Source organism: Solanum verrucosum, unplaced genomic scaffold (genome assembly GCF_900185275.1).
Source record: "Solanum verrucosum unplaced genomic scaffold, falcon-dt-bn FXZP01000199.1, whole genome shotgun sequence".
Taxonomy (NCBI): Eukaryota; Viridiplantae; Streptophyta; class Magnoliopsida; order Solanales; family Solanaceae; genus Solanum; species Solanum verrucosum.
In genome coordinates this window covers 762,405-779,107 of record NW_026020049.1, presented here as the reverse complement: position 1 = coordinate 779,107, position 16,703 = coordinate 762,405, and the positions used below count along the sequence as shown (strand labels likewise).

General features: G+C 33.5%; 1 protein-coding gene across 2 annotated transcripts; it reads right to left on the bottom strand.

The window, feature by feature from the left end:
- Positions 1-4,665: 4,665 nt before the first annotated feature.
- Positions 4,666-8,822, bottom strand: LOC125823062 (uncharacterized). 2 transcript variants are annotated; one of them, XM_049502475.1, is made up of 4 exons: positions 8,315-8,822; positions 6,267-6,513; positions 5,659-5,752; positions 4,666-5,091 (listed from the first exon to the last, which is right to left on the bottom strand). In XM_049502475.1, exons 1-4 carry the CDS (start codon positions 8,749-8,751, stop codon positions 4,799-4,801), a joined length of 1,071 nt encoding a protein of 356 aa, XP_049358432.1. In that variant the 5' UTR covers positions 8,752-8,822; the 3' UTR covers positions 4,666-4,798. The 2 variants fall into 2 exon arrangements, with proteins under 2 accessions (XP_049358432.1, XP_049358433.1); XM_049502476.1 differs by having other exon boundaries at positions 4,666-5,082; positions 8,315-8,764.
- Between the last annotated feature and the right edge of the window lie 7,881 nt (positions 8,823-16,703).

Genomic DNA, 16,703 nt, shown 5'->3' with positions numbered 1-16,703 from the left:
CTTCTTCACCACTAATTCTGGGGATTGCCTTCCAGCATTGTTTTTCAAATTTTATTTTAATGATTTGTTGGATTTTCTTGATGACTAATCACTGACAGTTTGTGTGTTTCTCTCCACTTTAGCTTCTTCACCACTAATCCTCCTTTGCTTTTTTCTTTTAACTTGGTTATCTCTTTTACTTTTCTGGGGTCATTTAACTATTGAGAGTTCAGAAAGCAGCCTGATGCTTGGCTCTGCTATTCCTCCCAAAAGATGATGCATCTTCAAATTTTCAAGGTTCCCAGGGTATGTGAATTTGATAGTATGATGACTGCATTCACATGTCTACGAATTAATTTTATTACTCATTCTGATACATTTTCCAGATGTCTTGTGACAGGAAAAGATGCTTGTATTGGAATATGATATCCCGTGCTGGACTGATTTGTGTTTGAAAATCACTTTTCTTGTTGGGTATCTTAATTAGAACTTTATTTTGGATTTTCTGTGATGTTTATCAAGAAAGTTTTCTGTGCAAATGGGAATTTCTGTGAGGATGAGTAGCATTTAAATGTGATGGGCTAAACTAGGACATTTCTAACCTGGCTATGAACTTTTTATTTGAAGGGGGCGGGGTGTGTGGGAATCAAGTACATGACTATTTCAATACTCTTCCAATGAAGAGCACTGCTATAGCAGGAAGCTAGCAGTCACTTTGAATTTGACATTGTTATCTTAGATTTTGATTTGTGGCTCGGAAGTCTTAGAGAAACGGAAAGCACTAGCAGACAAAGTGGTTGAATCACATAGTAAATAGGAGATCTTGTGAGGATGAATATATTTGTACATCTCTTCGTTTATTCTTGTGAATACATAGTTGAGACATTTCAAGCTACATCTCCGTCAGAAGTGTTTTTTCTACTTTTTGCTCTTCAGGGCGTTGCTCTCATCCAATCATTTTCTTGAGATGTAATTTGTTTCTGTTAATTTATTTAATTTTTTTGGGTAAAGAACTTGGGTGGGACAGCAGGTGTTCACAAATTAACTGTGGATAGTTTTGGTTGGAACCCGAGACATGGCTTCTTGTGTGGGTTCTCATGTAGGAACTATGCTCATTAATGCCTTAATATTTCTGTTTGTCATAGTGGGGTCTTCTCTTTACTGATCCACCAAATGTCTGGTATTCTTGAGACAACTAGTACACCTAAATGCCTTGTAGGACCATTCAAGCTTCTGGTGTGGTCAATCATATTTTTGCATAGGGCTCTATTGGGGTTGAGATGTTGAGTAGCTGAACTTTAGCCTGTATGGTGAGTTTGGATGATGTGTGGAAGCTTAGTATTTCTGTTAAGCGTTGGTTTTGGCATCTGGTATTTTTGGATATAGGTTCACTATTGCTGTATTATTTTGTTTCTTTTTCCTTTTTAAACCTTCTGTTTTAGACTAACTTGTTTCAGTTGGTTGTTAGTAGCGTGTACTGATAGCAGGGATATCTCCCCATTTCAGAAGATCTCTTGATTCATCCTTTCACTGGTGGACAAGTCAATATTAGGCGTACAGGAAGAACTCATCTAGGCACTTGTTAGTTCTGAAGAATCATTTGTATTCTTTAGGTTATTTTTGAACCTATATTTCTTTGGGGGTTTATTTTTAGTTGTTTTTGCTTAACTATGTATGATTTTTCTTTCGTCTTTGTCCTCCTTTCCATGAATCAGGATCTAGTCGAAACTGGTTTGTTAGTAAAGATGGTTGGCCCTATTTTGTTTTGGTGGTCACATCCTGGGCACGAAGTTCATTAGTGTGAAGGTGGATGCGTAAATTATTATTTTTTGGGTAGTTGACCAAACATTTCTGTTTACTTAATTGCAAAATATCTCTCCTCTTTGTCCATTGTTTTATCTAGAATTAGTGGGAGGTTGTCAAATAGCTGGTTAACACTTGTTCGTGTTAATTTGATTTATTTTCTCTCGGTTAGTTCTTCTGTGCATGATTTTCCCCATGTTTATGACATGTCGGTTACCATAGGTATAGCTGAGTGGTTAGTGGAAGTCTGTAGAAGCAAATTTTCTTTTCCAATTACTGGAATTTTCTTCAATTTCCACTTTGTTATTGTTTATTTTGAGGGTGCCTAATGTGAATGGAGTTGTATTTCTACCTGTTGTTAGGTAAGTTAGCTGCTGTCTGCTGTGCTGCTTAGTGATGTTGGTGTCAGATGATAAGAGTTCTTTTCTCTTCATGCCTGGAAAGTCTATTGCAGACCAAGTACCTGATAAGAACGCAGCAAAATTCTTCTTAAGATTTGTATCGGGCTTCTTGGAATGCACGATAGTGCCATTTGACCTCCAAATTAAAACTTCAACTCAATTGAACTAAAGAGAGAATGATGTTGTTTGAACTAAAGAGAGAATGATGTCTAAAATAATATGCCACCACAAGTAAAAAGTTGATGTCACTATAACTAATCAATTATGCTATGTGGTAATTGCACTTTCTATATTTTAAAGTTAAATCTTGTACGTTTTACACTACAGAAATATATTACTGAAATATAATTAGAATTATAAATAAAAAGTTATATCGTCTTAAATTTAATGTAGTCGAACTTATTTTATGAATTTGAATTCAATAAAAAAATTATGCTTATACAGACACATAGAAGACTTAGAGCCCGTTTGCATTTGCTTTAAAAAAAAAAGTAGCTTTTAAGTGAAAAAATAATAAGTTTAACTTAAATAACTTTTAAGAACATTTTTCAACTTATTTTAAATTATTCTTATACTTGTCAAACATTTTCAGAAATCATAATCTGACCTTTCAAGTCAATTCAAATACTAAACTTTGATTAGGCAACAAAAATAATTTTTTCTCTATTAATTTAATCTTATGATAAAAGAATCACATAATTCAAAATCCCAAAGAGAAGAAAAACAAATTAGCTTGACTACATAAGATCTTAAATAACCATCAAATACTTTTGGAAGACATTATCTTTGAAAGAACCCAATATGAATTGTAACTGGATTAGGGATGATTTAGGATTCTTTTATTCAATTTCTTAATGAAAGATTTCAGGGTCAAGTCGCTCATAAAAAAATAACTTTCATAGGAGCATCTCTACAAAAATATACATTGCAATACGCAAATTCATTAATTAAACCCCAATATTAATACCAAATGTTAAATAAAGGGAAAAAGGTCTGAAAAATACTTCAACTTTGGTCGAAATTGTTGTTACGATACCAAACTTTGGAAAGAACCTTTTACCCCTGTACTATTTAATAGTGTAATTTAAAGGTATATATGTGCCTACGTGGACATCATAAATATTACATCATTTTAAATAGTAATGTGTCCACGTGGGCACATATATACCTTTAAAATACACTATTAAATAGTGCAGGGGTAAAAGGTCCCATAAAACTTGGTATCGTAACAACAATTTCGGCCAAAGTTGGAGTATTTTTCAAATGCTTTTCCCTTAAAAAAAACAAGAAGAAGAAGGTATTGTAGGGTAACATTGCAAGGTAATAACATACTGATGTGGTCATTGTGTCACAATAAAAATATATTCTAATATTGTTGGTGTAATATACCATTCTCAAATGGACAAAAGAAGTGAACACAACTAAGTGTAGATACTGAAGAATCCACTGTTGGAATTTCTGAAAAATTTGATGAAAATATCGATTTAACGGCCGTCAGAAACACAAAATTATCAGTGGCTTCTTGACGGTAATGGAGCTGACGGAATCCACCTCTTCGAGTGATTCTTTAAAGAAAAAGAATTCATCAATATGCTTCAACGAATTTTCAATGCATCTGATAAATGAATAAGTTAGTAAAATTTTAGAAAAAGTATCTCGATCCAGTAGTAGCATTCAAAGACAATCGTAAAAATAATAGAAATATCATGGGTCGATAATTATTGAATGATGATTGAGGAATATAATTCAAAAATATGTCAACAACAAAAACAAAGAGCTTTAAAAGAAATATATATATAAAATAATAAAAAAGCAAGGTGATCCCAAAGGGGTGACCTGAGAACACAAGCATATTTTGGGTCCAAAACAGGAGAAGACCAAAATACACCTGTGTTCTTAGGCACACTCCTTTGGGGTGCACCATTGTTCATCATCATTCACAATAATGTGAATACATCAACATATATTGGCCCTATTTTTATAGTGTTTTTTTGTGAACAAATTGGAGCATCACAATGTTGTCATTCCATGAAAGAAAACAAAACAAGATGTGGTCATTCTATCAACACAAGAAGAATATAATGTTGTCATATCTGTGGAAAAACTTAACCAGTAATTAATAACCTAGTAAAAGAGAAGTGGACAAGGACTCTCCCATTTTTAAAATTTTTTTTCTTGGTATTCAATTATTAAAGTTCAATTAATTCTAATTTGCACGCTTAAGACTCCAGTCGGGGGAAGCACTCCTACCCAAACAAAAAGTGATGCATTTTTCTTTGTAATAAAATACTAAGCAAGACACAATAATCACGTCAGATAAACTCTTTACTCTACAGTGTACACACTATAATTTGGTGTCAGTTCATAATAAGGGGGGATATTTAGATTAAATTGAGTTGCCACTCATTAATTACCTCAGAACAGTGAAATTGAAGAAATCATTAAAAACCACAAAAGCAAAGGAAAATTCTGGGCTAAAGCATTTATTCTGTACGCAAGAAAATTCTGAATTAGTTTCTTGCTTCATATACTGTGAGACAGTAAACTGCAACTCCCCACTTCCAAAAGTAGAGTGAAAGGGGACTACCAACTGTAATGTCGTCGAATTATGTTGTCTACGCACATTGTGCTCGAGCAACAACAACAACCAGCAGAACTACGATGGAAAGGAAGAAGGAAGTTCTTAGTTTTTCCTCAAATGGATCAGTATTCCCTTCTGATGTTTTCTCCTCCTCCGGAGGCTGAAACCACTCATTCACAAACTCTATGATCTTCTCAACTATTTCCAACACTTTTTCCTTGGTGTTCACAACAATCCAACTGATTATGTCGACTGTCCCATCTGAATCAGACTTATCAAGACCCTCCTCAGAATTTCCAGCTTGTAAGCCATTATCAGCTGCATCAACTAAAATGAATGCAGAGTAGTCAAATATATTAACTGCACCATTGACAATTCTGAATTATGCTTGTATAAAAAGAGATCAGAGGTTTCTATTTGCTAATGTTAATAGAAAATCATAATCTTCTTACATTCAATCAATACATGTATATTGGTAAGATCCTAAGATACTGCATTTAATTTTGATAACATAAAAGCCACCACGACTGCCATTTTTGCTGCAAATAAGAACATAAGTACTTGTAGTGACTATGTTATATTTACTTAGGTTTTTTGAACCATGAGTACTGAGAGAGTTCTTACGATTCTTCCTCGTTCAAATTTTGCAAGTAAAAGCTCATAGCCAGCTAGCGTCATTGAACATTGTCTTAGTATACACTTTGTGCAGGATAGGATGCTTTTATTCCTTACAGAGAAAAGTATGCCATCATAACATGCTTAAACAGATGCTGCGGTGTCGTTACAAGTGGAAAGTTTTCTTGGACCACTCAACAGCTAAAAGTATAAACAGAGGTGCAAATGTCTAAACACTCCCAAAGATAAATTACTCTGCAAATCATATGTAGTACAAACCTTGTTTCAGTGAGTCTCTGATTTCCCGAACGGCCTCATTGTTCAGAACAGCATCCCAAACAGCCTTGTCAGATGACAGTGAAATGACCATTTTCTAAAAAGATCAGGAGGGAATTTGTGTGTCATCAAGAGCTGATTATGAAATGATAGAGTATGCCCAAAAATATAACTAGTACCATTCGGACAATATCTTAGTATCTTTAATAAGAGTTACAAACAACAATAACTCCATGCAATCTAATGCAAAGGTAACTGATAAATTACTACTTCTCTCTAAGAATTTTGTTCTGTTGAGCCAATGCCTCGATTATTGAAAAGAAATCAAACAGAGGACTATGATTTTATCTATGTTGCTCAGACTCTTCAAAAATGTCGATAGGTGCGTGTCAGATCCTCCAAAAATAATGTATTTTTGAAGGATCTGACACGGGTGTGGCAACATTTTTGGAGAGTCCGAGCAACTTAGGATTCTATACTAAAAGGTCTAAGACTACTTGTTACACCACAATTACAATCAGAAGTGTGAAATTAAGCAACTCTTTCTGATATCCATGTATACACTAACAAATTTCAAAGACAAAAATCCTGAAGGTGCACTCTTAAGGTACCTGAATAGAAGGTTCAGTCTGCAGCAAATGGAAAGCATCATAAACTCGGTTAGATCCATATGACTGCAACAGTTTCGAATTACAGATATGAATAGACGGTTCAATCCAATCAGACACAGATCCACTGGAAGAGAGTACTTCACGCGTCAGGTTAATTGAACTAGTGAGTTCATCTGTTGTATCCTCATTTGATTTGTAACCAAGACCGTCGTTGGTGGAACATGCAAAATAGGTTGGTTCAAGGACCCTAGGAAGTCCAACAATATAAAACAGAAGCTAGTGAATATTTACAATAAATACGACAAAAATAAAGATTATTATCTGCAGCCATATATGAGAAGTATAAATTATTGGAATATAGCTAAAAGAAAGATATACTCATAAGTCATAACACATCATTGAATTCCTCAGGTTGTAATTTAGACAAAGAAAGAGAAGGAGAAGACTTAAGGCAAGACAAGGTTGCCTATCATAATAAGGCAGAGTTACCGCATGATTCTGAAATTAGTTAAGATCTCCATTCTAGTTGAGAGCTCAATGAGGTAAGTTTTCAGGTACCAAAAAATTACAACAATATTAATTAACTTAATTACAAACAATGACACTTGAATAAATTTGGGAGGTTTACAACCAAAGGCTCACAGCTTGCTATTGGAAAGTAACAGGACTTCTTACTTCCTTCCTGAAATTTATCGATAACTGATGAACATTACAATTTACTGTCACGGCCAAGTTCATCAAATAATTCTTTTCAACCAAATTGATGTCTCGACATTCTGGATTTCTATTACCAGTTCGCACCAGCAGAAGTAGGGCCTCACTTCTAATGTAGCCATCCGTCAATGTCAGATTAATAAATCAGGATGAAAAGGGACCGTAACTGGCAGTCTGGTACAATTTTACTAACAAGATTGTTCATCTAGGAAATGATTGTAATTTGTAACCATCTACTCTGAGAAATTCAAAAGCCGTTTCATTGATCCCTTCTTGTATACCGCATCCACTAGGTGTAAATATAGCTAAAGCATTCAAAGTTGTTCTATTTGGAGAAAAATTAAGGACAAAGAGATCAGACCAAGTAAAAAGAAGACTTGCTATGGGGGTAGGTTTGAGTCACATTACTAAGAATGTCCAACTTCAGTAAACTCCCGCATTCCGTCACAGAAGTTCAACAAAATGAATTATTTCCTGAAACACCTGGCACAAAAGGGAACTATTCTGTATCCATCCCAATTTATGCGACACTTTCTAGATTTCCAACATCAAACAAGTTTTTGTTTAACCATAATCTTTTCGTATCCTTACAAATATTTTAACTTGTCAATTTTTGTGACCAACTCTTTCTCCATTGTTTTCAAATATGTAAATTCATGGGAAAATGCACAAGTACCCCCAACCTATGCCCGAAATCTCAGAGACACACTTATACTTTACTAAGATCCTATTACCCTGAACTTATTTTATAAATAATTTTATACCCCTTTTCGGCCTACGTGACACTATCATTGAAAAAACTGTCAACATGCGCTGGCCCAGAAGATAGTGCCACGTAGGCGAAAAAGGGTAGAAAATTATTTATAAAATAAGTTCGGGGATAATAGGACTTTAGTATAGTATAAGTGTGTCTCTGAGATTTTGGGCATAGGTTGGGGGTACTTATGCATTTTCCCTTAAATTCATGTCCAAATTTGTGATCAAAATAAAAAAATTGAACTCTCCAAATTTGAACACTATCACATAATTCGGACGGGGAGTATCATTTGATTCCATTGAACTGGAAAGCTGGTTACTTAACAGCTAATAATATATTCCAGGGCCCAGAGACACGCAAATGTTAATACGTACGTACATAACTACCCATTAATTATCCCATGAAAAATAGACTTGTAATGGCACAGCTTTTGTACTTGTAAACAAAGCAATCAACTGGTGGTTTTAATGGTGTCATTTTACTGGAAATGAAGAAGAAATAGCACTAATTATAATTTGTTCAACTTATCACATACATTTGGACGGACAAACAAGAGAATAAAATTAGAGGAACTCACTGGTGAAGAGCAGAAACTGCATGATGAACTTCGTCGGTTGATGGAACAGGACCCAGAATATAATCATCAAATAAAATACTACTATTATTATTATTATCCTCTAAACATTCCCACTCTTCAGATTCGGAAGAAGAATCCCAGGTGCCCGGTGCAAGGGAGGCAGCAGTAGCAGCAGATAACGGAAGAGTAGATAAAGGCGATGAAGAGGAGAGAGAAACGGCGTTATTACTCGCTTTGTTGTGAAACGCGTGGCCGCTAGTAGTACTACTTTTGGCTGTTTTAGTGGTTGATGAGTGAGAGAAGGACTCTTGGGCGGCACCGTTTATAGTGCCACCTGTCCCCACTGCTCTTTGAACGGCTCTTAACATGCCGCCGCCATTAGCTCCTCCTCCTCCTCCGCCACCGCCGCCGCCACCACTGAATGATCTTCTCATCATCTTCTTAATCTTATCCACACCACACTTTTCACACTCTTCACTCTATGTGAGGGCTGATATTTTTACCACTGAAAAATCTTCTTTATGACGAACGCAACCGCCTCTCTGAAATTGGAATCTAGTGCGGCTTTTAAACTACTTTTAAATATTTCACGACCATCAAAATTAAAGTACAGCCATTATAAATTATTATCTCCCTTTGAAAAAAAGAATGACCTAATTTAATTTGACATTGCATTTTAAAAAGTAAAAATGTAGTCTTAAATTAAAGTTACATCAAATATATCAAAATGTTCTTTGATATTATAATGTTAAACATGTCACGTGAAGATTTAAAATATAACCAAAAAGGAAAGGGTTGTTCATGATTTTAAAAAGAGCAACTTTCACATATAGTAAACACAAAATTCATATTTGTATGCTATAGCAAATTTTGCATAATTACGCTCCATAGCAAACATAAATATGTATATTTCGCTATACATATAAAAAGAAAGCAGTTGTATAATCTGTTTTGATATACATATACAAAAAAATCAATTGTATAAAGTGAGAGAGGCAAGTGAGCGAGCGAGATCTGGGAGAGGGGAGAGAGGGGAACGAAAATATATGTATATATACAATTTTCACACATTCTATACATTTGCGTTTTTGTATAAAGTGAGAGAGGTGAGTGAGAGAGCGAGATCTGGGAGAGTGGCGAGTGAGATCTGGGAGAGGGGAGAGAGGGGAACGAAAATATATGTATATATACAATTTTCTCTCGGTTTATACAAACACAAACACATTTTATACAATTTGCGTTTTTTGTATAAAGTGAGAGAGCCGAGTGAGAGAGCGAGATCTGGGAAAGTGGTGAGCGAGATTTGGGAGAGGGGAGAGAGGGGAATGAAAATATATGTATACATACAATTTTCTCTCGCTTTATACAGACACAAACGCACTTTATACACTTGCATTTGTATAAAAAAACGAGAGAGGCGAGGGAGAGAACGAGAGTGGCAAGCGAGATTCACCAGGAGAGAGGTGAAATAACAACAGTTTGCTATGAGGTACAATTAAATCAAACTATATTTATAGCATTTAATTTGAATTAATAGTCTATTATATACAATTTTCCCTTTTAAAAATTTGTTTATTTATTTTTGTTATTTTATTTTCAATGGTAATTTCTATTATTCATGGAATAATACACCAATAATTTTAAGGAGAGATTCATGTTTTTGTTACATTTTGAAAAAAATGTGGATATCAAGATAAAGAACTCAACATCATTCCGCTCAATGCCGCTCTTTCAAGAGATGGAAGAGAAGAGATGCACGGGTAAATTATTTTCTTACTTGCTCAATTCAAGCGAAGAAAAAATAAAAGAAATTTTTTTTTACCTAATATTTTCATGAATAAAGTGATATTATTTTTCATGAAAAAAATGATATTTAAGAGGAAAAAGTCATTGTAAAAAAAGATGATTTTTGCATCTTTGAGAAATGCTCTAAAAAAAGGGTATTACAAGTGCATTTGTTTATAACTAGTTTTTCGACACGTGCGTTGCATGTGATTACCAATTCAAAAAATATATGTTATAATAAATAGTATTGCTTATTTCAGGGAAGATTTGAATAATAAGTTTTGCACAAAATAATATTGCAGATTTTTTGTGAATGTTCAATGTGGATCACTATATATATCTCTTATTCACGCGAACTTATGAAGATGATCAATGAAAATTTTTATTAGCTAAATGCATATATTTATTTCAATTTGTTGAGGTTCAATCATGTAATTGGTCGTATCTCAATAATATTACCTTATAGACGATATTTGTTGTGTATTTTTTGTCATCTAACCAGATGTGTTTGCACGTGTATTTCACGTTAAACTGTTCAAATGTCATATGAACATGTGAAGAGAACAACTACATTTTATTTTTTAGAACTAATTTAAAATAATATATTTTGAAGTTAGAAGATCTTGTTAACTTGATAATACATTAGTGACATATATAAAACTTTAATTTAAATACAAATGCTTACCCATATATATATGCGCTTTTCTTCGTCTAAACTACTATAATATTAAGAAATAGTAAATAAGTAAAACAAAAAGGCAATGTTTATATAGTAATAGCTATTTTGAAGCAAACTTCCTAATATTCTAAATCACATTGATAAATAAAATCATTCTTTTGTCTTGAGCATCAAAAAAGCAAATTGTGACAATTCTCTAACTCTTGAGAAATTTAATAATTTTGAAAAAAGATGTTCAGAAGCATATATTCACATCACATCAGAAATTTATTAAAAAAAATGAATTTAGACTACATCATGTTAACTTTATATATTGGAACATTACATACTAATGTATATATTATGCAAATTGATGGCCTTTTGGTAGTGCCAATCGAGAAGTTCATCAGTCAACAACTCCGAGGAAAAAAAACAAGACAGTTTACTCAAACATCAAAGATCACTATGAAAAGGGGAGGTAAAGACAATCGCATGTTGACAATAATAATGATGGTGTGTTCCTTCACAAATTGTTAAAAAAGAAGAGAAAAGGTGAAGGTACAAAATGTAACGTAGAGACATCAGAGAAATATTGAGTGAAGGAAAAGGACAAATACGTTTCCTGTAATCCCCATGATAAAATTTCTCCTCTTTTTGCTTAAAATTTCTCCTCTTTGTTGGTAGAACAGTGAAGCATATCATCAAAGGGGAGTTAACACCACAACCATGCACTTATCAAGTTATAAATGGACCACTATTAGCAACTGATTTAATTTTGATATGATAAATTATTGCAGAAAAGGCAGCACAAGGCTGTCGTACAACTAATGACACAAGTGTAGCGACCCTAAAAATTGATAGGTGAAACTAGAGCCTAACGTATGAATTTTAAAAGTTTAAGCATAAATTGGAGTTATGAAATTTTCCAAAAAAATTGGACGTTGCCTTAGTTTTATTTGGTAAGTCCATGTGGGCAAGGGGCGTTTTCGTAAATATTAATTTTAGTTTAATTAAGAAGTGGGTATATTTTATTTTATTTCTAATAACTATATATGGTATTAAAACTTTTAAAAGGTATTTTTGAATTCATTCTTCAAATTAAAACCCCCCAAAAGTTCTTTTCTCTGAAAGTCCTCTCAAGCTCAAGGAAGAAGAAGATGTGGGCAACTAGGGTTTCAAATTGAAGGTTTCTTCAATCAAATTTTCGTGGGTTTTCTCAATACTACGGTATGGTGGCTCTTTATCTAAAGCTAGTTTTCGCTTTAGAGCCAATTTCAAAGGGTTTTCAAATTTTCAAAAGTTATGAAAAACTTCTATTTCTTACTCTACTCAAGGGTTCTTGCATTAAATGGTTTTAAATGAAGGATTGTGATATTGTTGATATTAAATTGATGTTTTCAAGTGAAAAATCTCATGAACCCTTGATTTCACAAATTTCTATATTTGACTTACGAAATGGGTTTGTTGATAATGATTGGGTATAGATGAATTTATTCTTAGAATAGATTGTATTGTTGATGTTTATGATTTTCTATATCTATTGATTAATGTTGAGGATGGCTTTGGAGGCTTCATCTCATATTATTGATATAATTGTTCTTGCTTGGTTTGATCCATTTATGGTGGAGGTGTTTAATTATGGAATGTATTATGAACATGGCCTTTAAGGCATTATTTATTGAATTAAAGTATTATCAAGTTATGAAGTGTTATTGTACTATGTGAAGGTATTCTTATGGTTATAAGGTGATCTTGTACAAAGTGTTATTATAGTGTAATTGAAAATATGTTCTCTTTAAATGTTCATATGTGATGATGTTGGACTATGAAGAGTCCCTATATGGTAATGTTGTGACTTGCATGGTAAACTTAGATGTCTCTTCTTGTTACTTGAAAGCTCTTTGAATGAATGAATGTCTAGGATCGGTAGACCTAAGCATGGTGCCCTTTCTATGAATGATAAAAGAGGACTTCTAGATTATATCATGAATAGGCTAGACCTAGCATGGTACCCTTTTCATGAGTAAGTCTAGACTCCTAAATGTGAATGTTAAACCTTTAAGTGGTGAACCCTAGGGGTAATGACCTTCTTGTGTGAAATGATAGACTTAGAGATGATGGACCGGAATGGTAACAAACTCTCTCTAAGAAAGTCAATGAGCTATCCTTGAATGAACCTTGATCGGCTAGAATTAAGAAATGGAGCCCTTCTTGGTAGAAGTACTATGAGTTGGCCGAACTTAGAAATGGGGTCAACTCTGGTGCATACATGTGAATGAATTACTCTATGGGAACTAAGGCTAAGCACCGAATGGATGTGGTTAGGATGGTGGCCCTACTTAAGTATGAGACTAGGGCACAATGAACATCCTTGGACATCCCCTAAACCATGTGCCTACATGGGCTGTTTATTAGTTCTACCTTTGGCAAGTAGAACACCTTCCACGGAGTAGGGTAGACTCCGGATTCCATGCCTAGCTAGTATGGTCTATGTCAATTAATACCTATTCCCATCATGTGGGATGTGCACTCTAGTTATTGGATAGGTTCTACAAAGTGTAGGTGGTAGTATGGGATGCTATCTACACATTGCACGAGTAGGCCTAGAAGATGCTAAAGTGAGTTCCCTAAGTCTAAATGGCTATTATGTGAAAGTCCCCTAAATGCTTAAATGTCTCCTAAGTGGTTCATTAAAGAATTTTGACTTAGCATGTTATATTGTTATGGTACATTCCTTATCTATGGTAACCCTTAGGAACTCTTAGGTATATATAAAGAGATTGTATGGGCGGTCACTTCATGTTTCACTCAAGTGTGACTTTGGGTAACTTAAGATAGAGGTCATTAAATGATGAAAAGGCTTACTTGTCGCTTATGTTCCTGTATTGTACATTGGTACTAGTTGAGTATGCTATTATGTGGGTATTGTCTTATATGTGGATGATGACGTGAAATGTGTCTCTTATAATTGTGATGTGAAGGTTTTATAAAAAAATGGCATGAAAGCATATATCTCAAATAAATGTCTGTTTTAGCATGTTTTTGCATGGTCATCATACTTAGTACTTTATTGTGCTAATTCCATATTTTGCTCTATTTTCTACAAGTGTAGGTTCCGGCAAGTGAGCGGGTTCTATAGTAAGCTTGGGATTTGAAGTTCTTCCTAGATCTTATGGTATGTTCTCATATGTCGAGGACAAGACTTTTCTATTCTAGTGTTATGATAAGGTTCTTGTAATAGACTTAGTAGACTTCTTTTGATTGTAAAGGGCCGTGCCTCTAGTATGTTTTCAGGTTTATGTCTAAGATGGCTAAGAGACTTAGTATTCTGCTTGTGTACTTTTGAAAGATGTCTGTTTTTTTTTAAAAAAAAGGTATGACCTTTGAGTCTTATGAATTTTGTTTTAAAGAGTTCTTAATTCTACACTATTTTACATATCTAATGTGATGAATACTAAGGGCTTGTATAAGACCTCCGAGAGGTCGAATACGCATGTTACGACTTGGGGGTGCTCTCGGGTCGTGACAACAAGTAATACATCGACGAAAATGTACATTTTCTGTTTTCACCAAAAAGAAATATTTCTTTCCACTCACAAATTCGACAGTAATCAGCATATATTAAGAGCAAAGGAATCACTTACAACCTTATTCGAACTAACTCAATGACAATAAATCTCATGAAATATTTTAAAATGCAAGAAGAAGAAGAAGAAGAAGAAGAGTAGAAGATTAAAAAAATTGTGGTTGAAAAAAAATGAGAGGAAGCCCCTCTATTTATAGTCAACAAAGGGTGGTATGAACAAGTATTTTTGTGTGTCTTATCGGAAAAGTCATGACCTTTTGAGAAGTCACAATCCTTTGGAAAAGTCACAACTTATTGAAAAAGTCACAATTCTTTGGAAAAGTCACAACTCATCGAAAAATCACAATCCTTCGAAAAAAGTCACAACTTATCAGAAAAGTCACAACTCATCGAAAAAGTCACAACATAAGTTAGGGATATAATAGTAATTTAACATTTAAGTTAGGAATTCATGCTTTTAAGGTAATATAGATAAATAAATCACATGTTATTATTTTGATATGCTTTGGTGATTTTGGCTCTAATTTAAAAATTATAAATAAATTATGGAAAACATGTTGAGTGGCCATTTAACATGAAATGTTTTGGGTGAGAATAAATTCATTCTTGGAATGAAAAAATATCATAAACATGTGATGAAATTTTTCTTGTCAAATCTAATAATATTGAAAAATTTGTGAAATGCAATCTTATTGATTGTGTGAGTCTTGCAACTCCTTTTGATTCAATTGTGAAAATGGTGTGACAAAGAAAGAAGGAGTTTGATAGCCTAATTAATAAATAATATGAAATATGCGACTAACTGCACTTTATATATATGATATTATGTACAAGTAAATCAAGTAAATTTACTTGATACTACATTTGGTGGCTTGTTTTATTAAAAAAATATTATGATATACTTAAAAGTTTTATTGGTGTAGATGAGAAAATTTGGTGCTATTTGATGGAAGTGAGAAAAACAAATCATATTGTTTGCTAACTCTACTTTGAAGGTTGAAGTGAAATAATTAATCTTCAACTAGTGAAAAAGTGAATTAATTTTACTATATCAAACACTTTATTTTGAGAATTTAATTTTTTATTAATTGTGACAACACTAATATTATTGGTAGAATACCAAATCGTTATTGTAACTGTAAATTCAGGCTCATAAGAAAAAAAATCACAATATTGTGAGATCATAATGATCACTGGTATACCATCAATATCGATTGTGTTAGAACATGTGATAATCTTGCAAATTCATAAAATAAGGCATTAGTAAGATAAAGGGTCTGAAACATATTGAGGGGGATGAAATTGAAGCTGATAAATTCTTAGTCATATATGAGGAAACCCAACATGGGGACTAGAGATTCTATAACCAGGTTAAATGGGAAAAACGAGTCATATGATGACTTGTTGTGAAATGCACTAATATTAAATTTATTCAATCTCTATGATGTGAGTGGATTTATCCTATATTGATTTGTGGAGGGTAAGTCCTTGAACTCTTAATGAAAGTTTGTATCTCGTATGAGTGAGGTGTTAAAATAATTGGAGCACCCTTGACAGATTTCACCTATATGAGTATGAATGTAGGTCGCTTTCTATGAGAATGAGCTTGTTTTGAAAAATACACATGAAAATCGGGATAACACAAGGCCGTATTGTGTTGGCTTTAAAAGCTTATGTCATCACCTTTATTATTGTGCGTAAGCAGTAATACTTTATTTCCCCTAAGCAGTCATAGTTCAAGTCTGAGGCCACTACTGACTCTAGAATAAAGGTTATTGTTTTACTAAGTGAAGGTCCAATGCAGAGCACACCTTCATTATGCATAATAGTCTATCTTCAACTAAATTGCGAAACACTCTTATTTCAATATTGAAATGAATGGGGGAATGTTGGTGTTTATGCATTTTAATCTTAAAATCAAAATATTAAGTGCATATCTTAGTGGGTATAAGTTGACAAGAATTTGATCATTATTTTGGTGTAACTCGTGTAACCACTATTGCCATGATTTACCACTAATTCCATTCATTATTCCACCTCATTATACCTTGTAACTTATGTAACCTTTGGGCTATCCATTTATCCAATTTACTATCAATTATCTTCCTATTCATTGCAAGGAAGAATTCATCACCTATAAATAGTGATGGTCTTATTTTGATTTTGAGAACAAGAAATATACAAGATAAAGAGTGTAAGAAAAGATGAGAAGTGGTATATTGTGTATATATTGAGTTAGTGTAGTGAAAGAGAGAGTTGAGACAAAGAATAATAATCTAAGTCTTCAATTAATTCACTATGCAAAAGAGAGTAATTATATGTTAAACGAAGGTGTTCTTTTTGTGGAGTTTTATACTTTT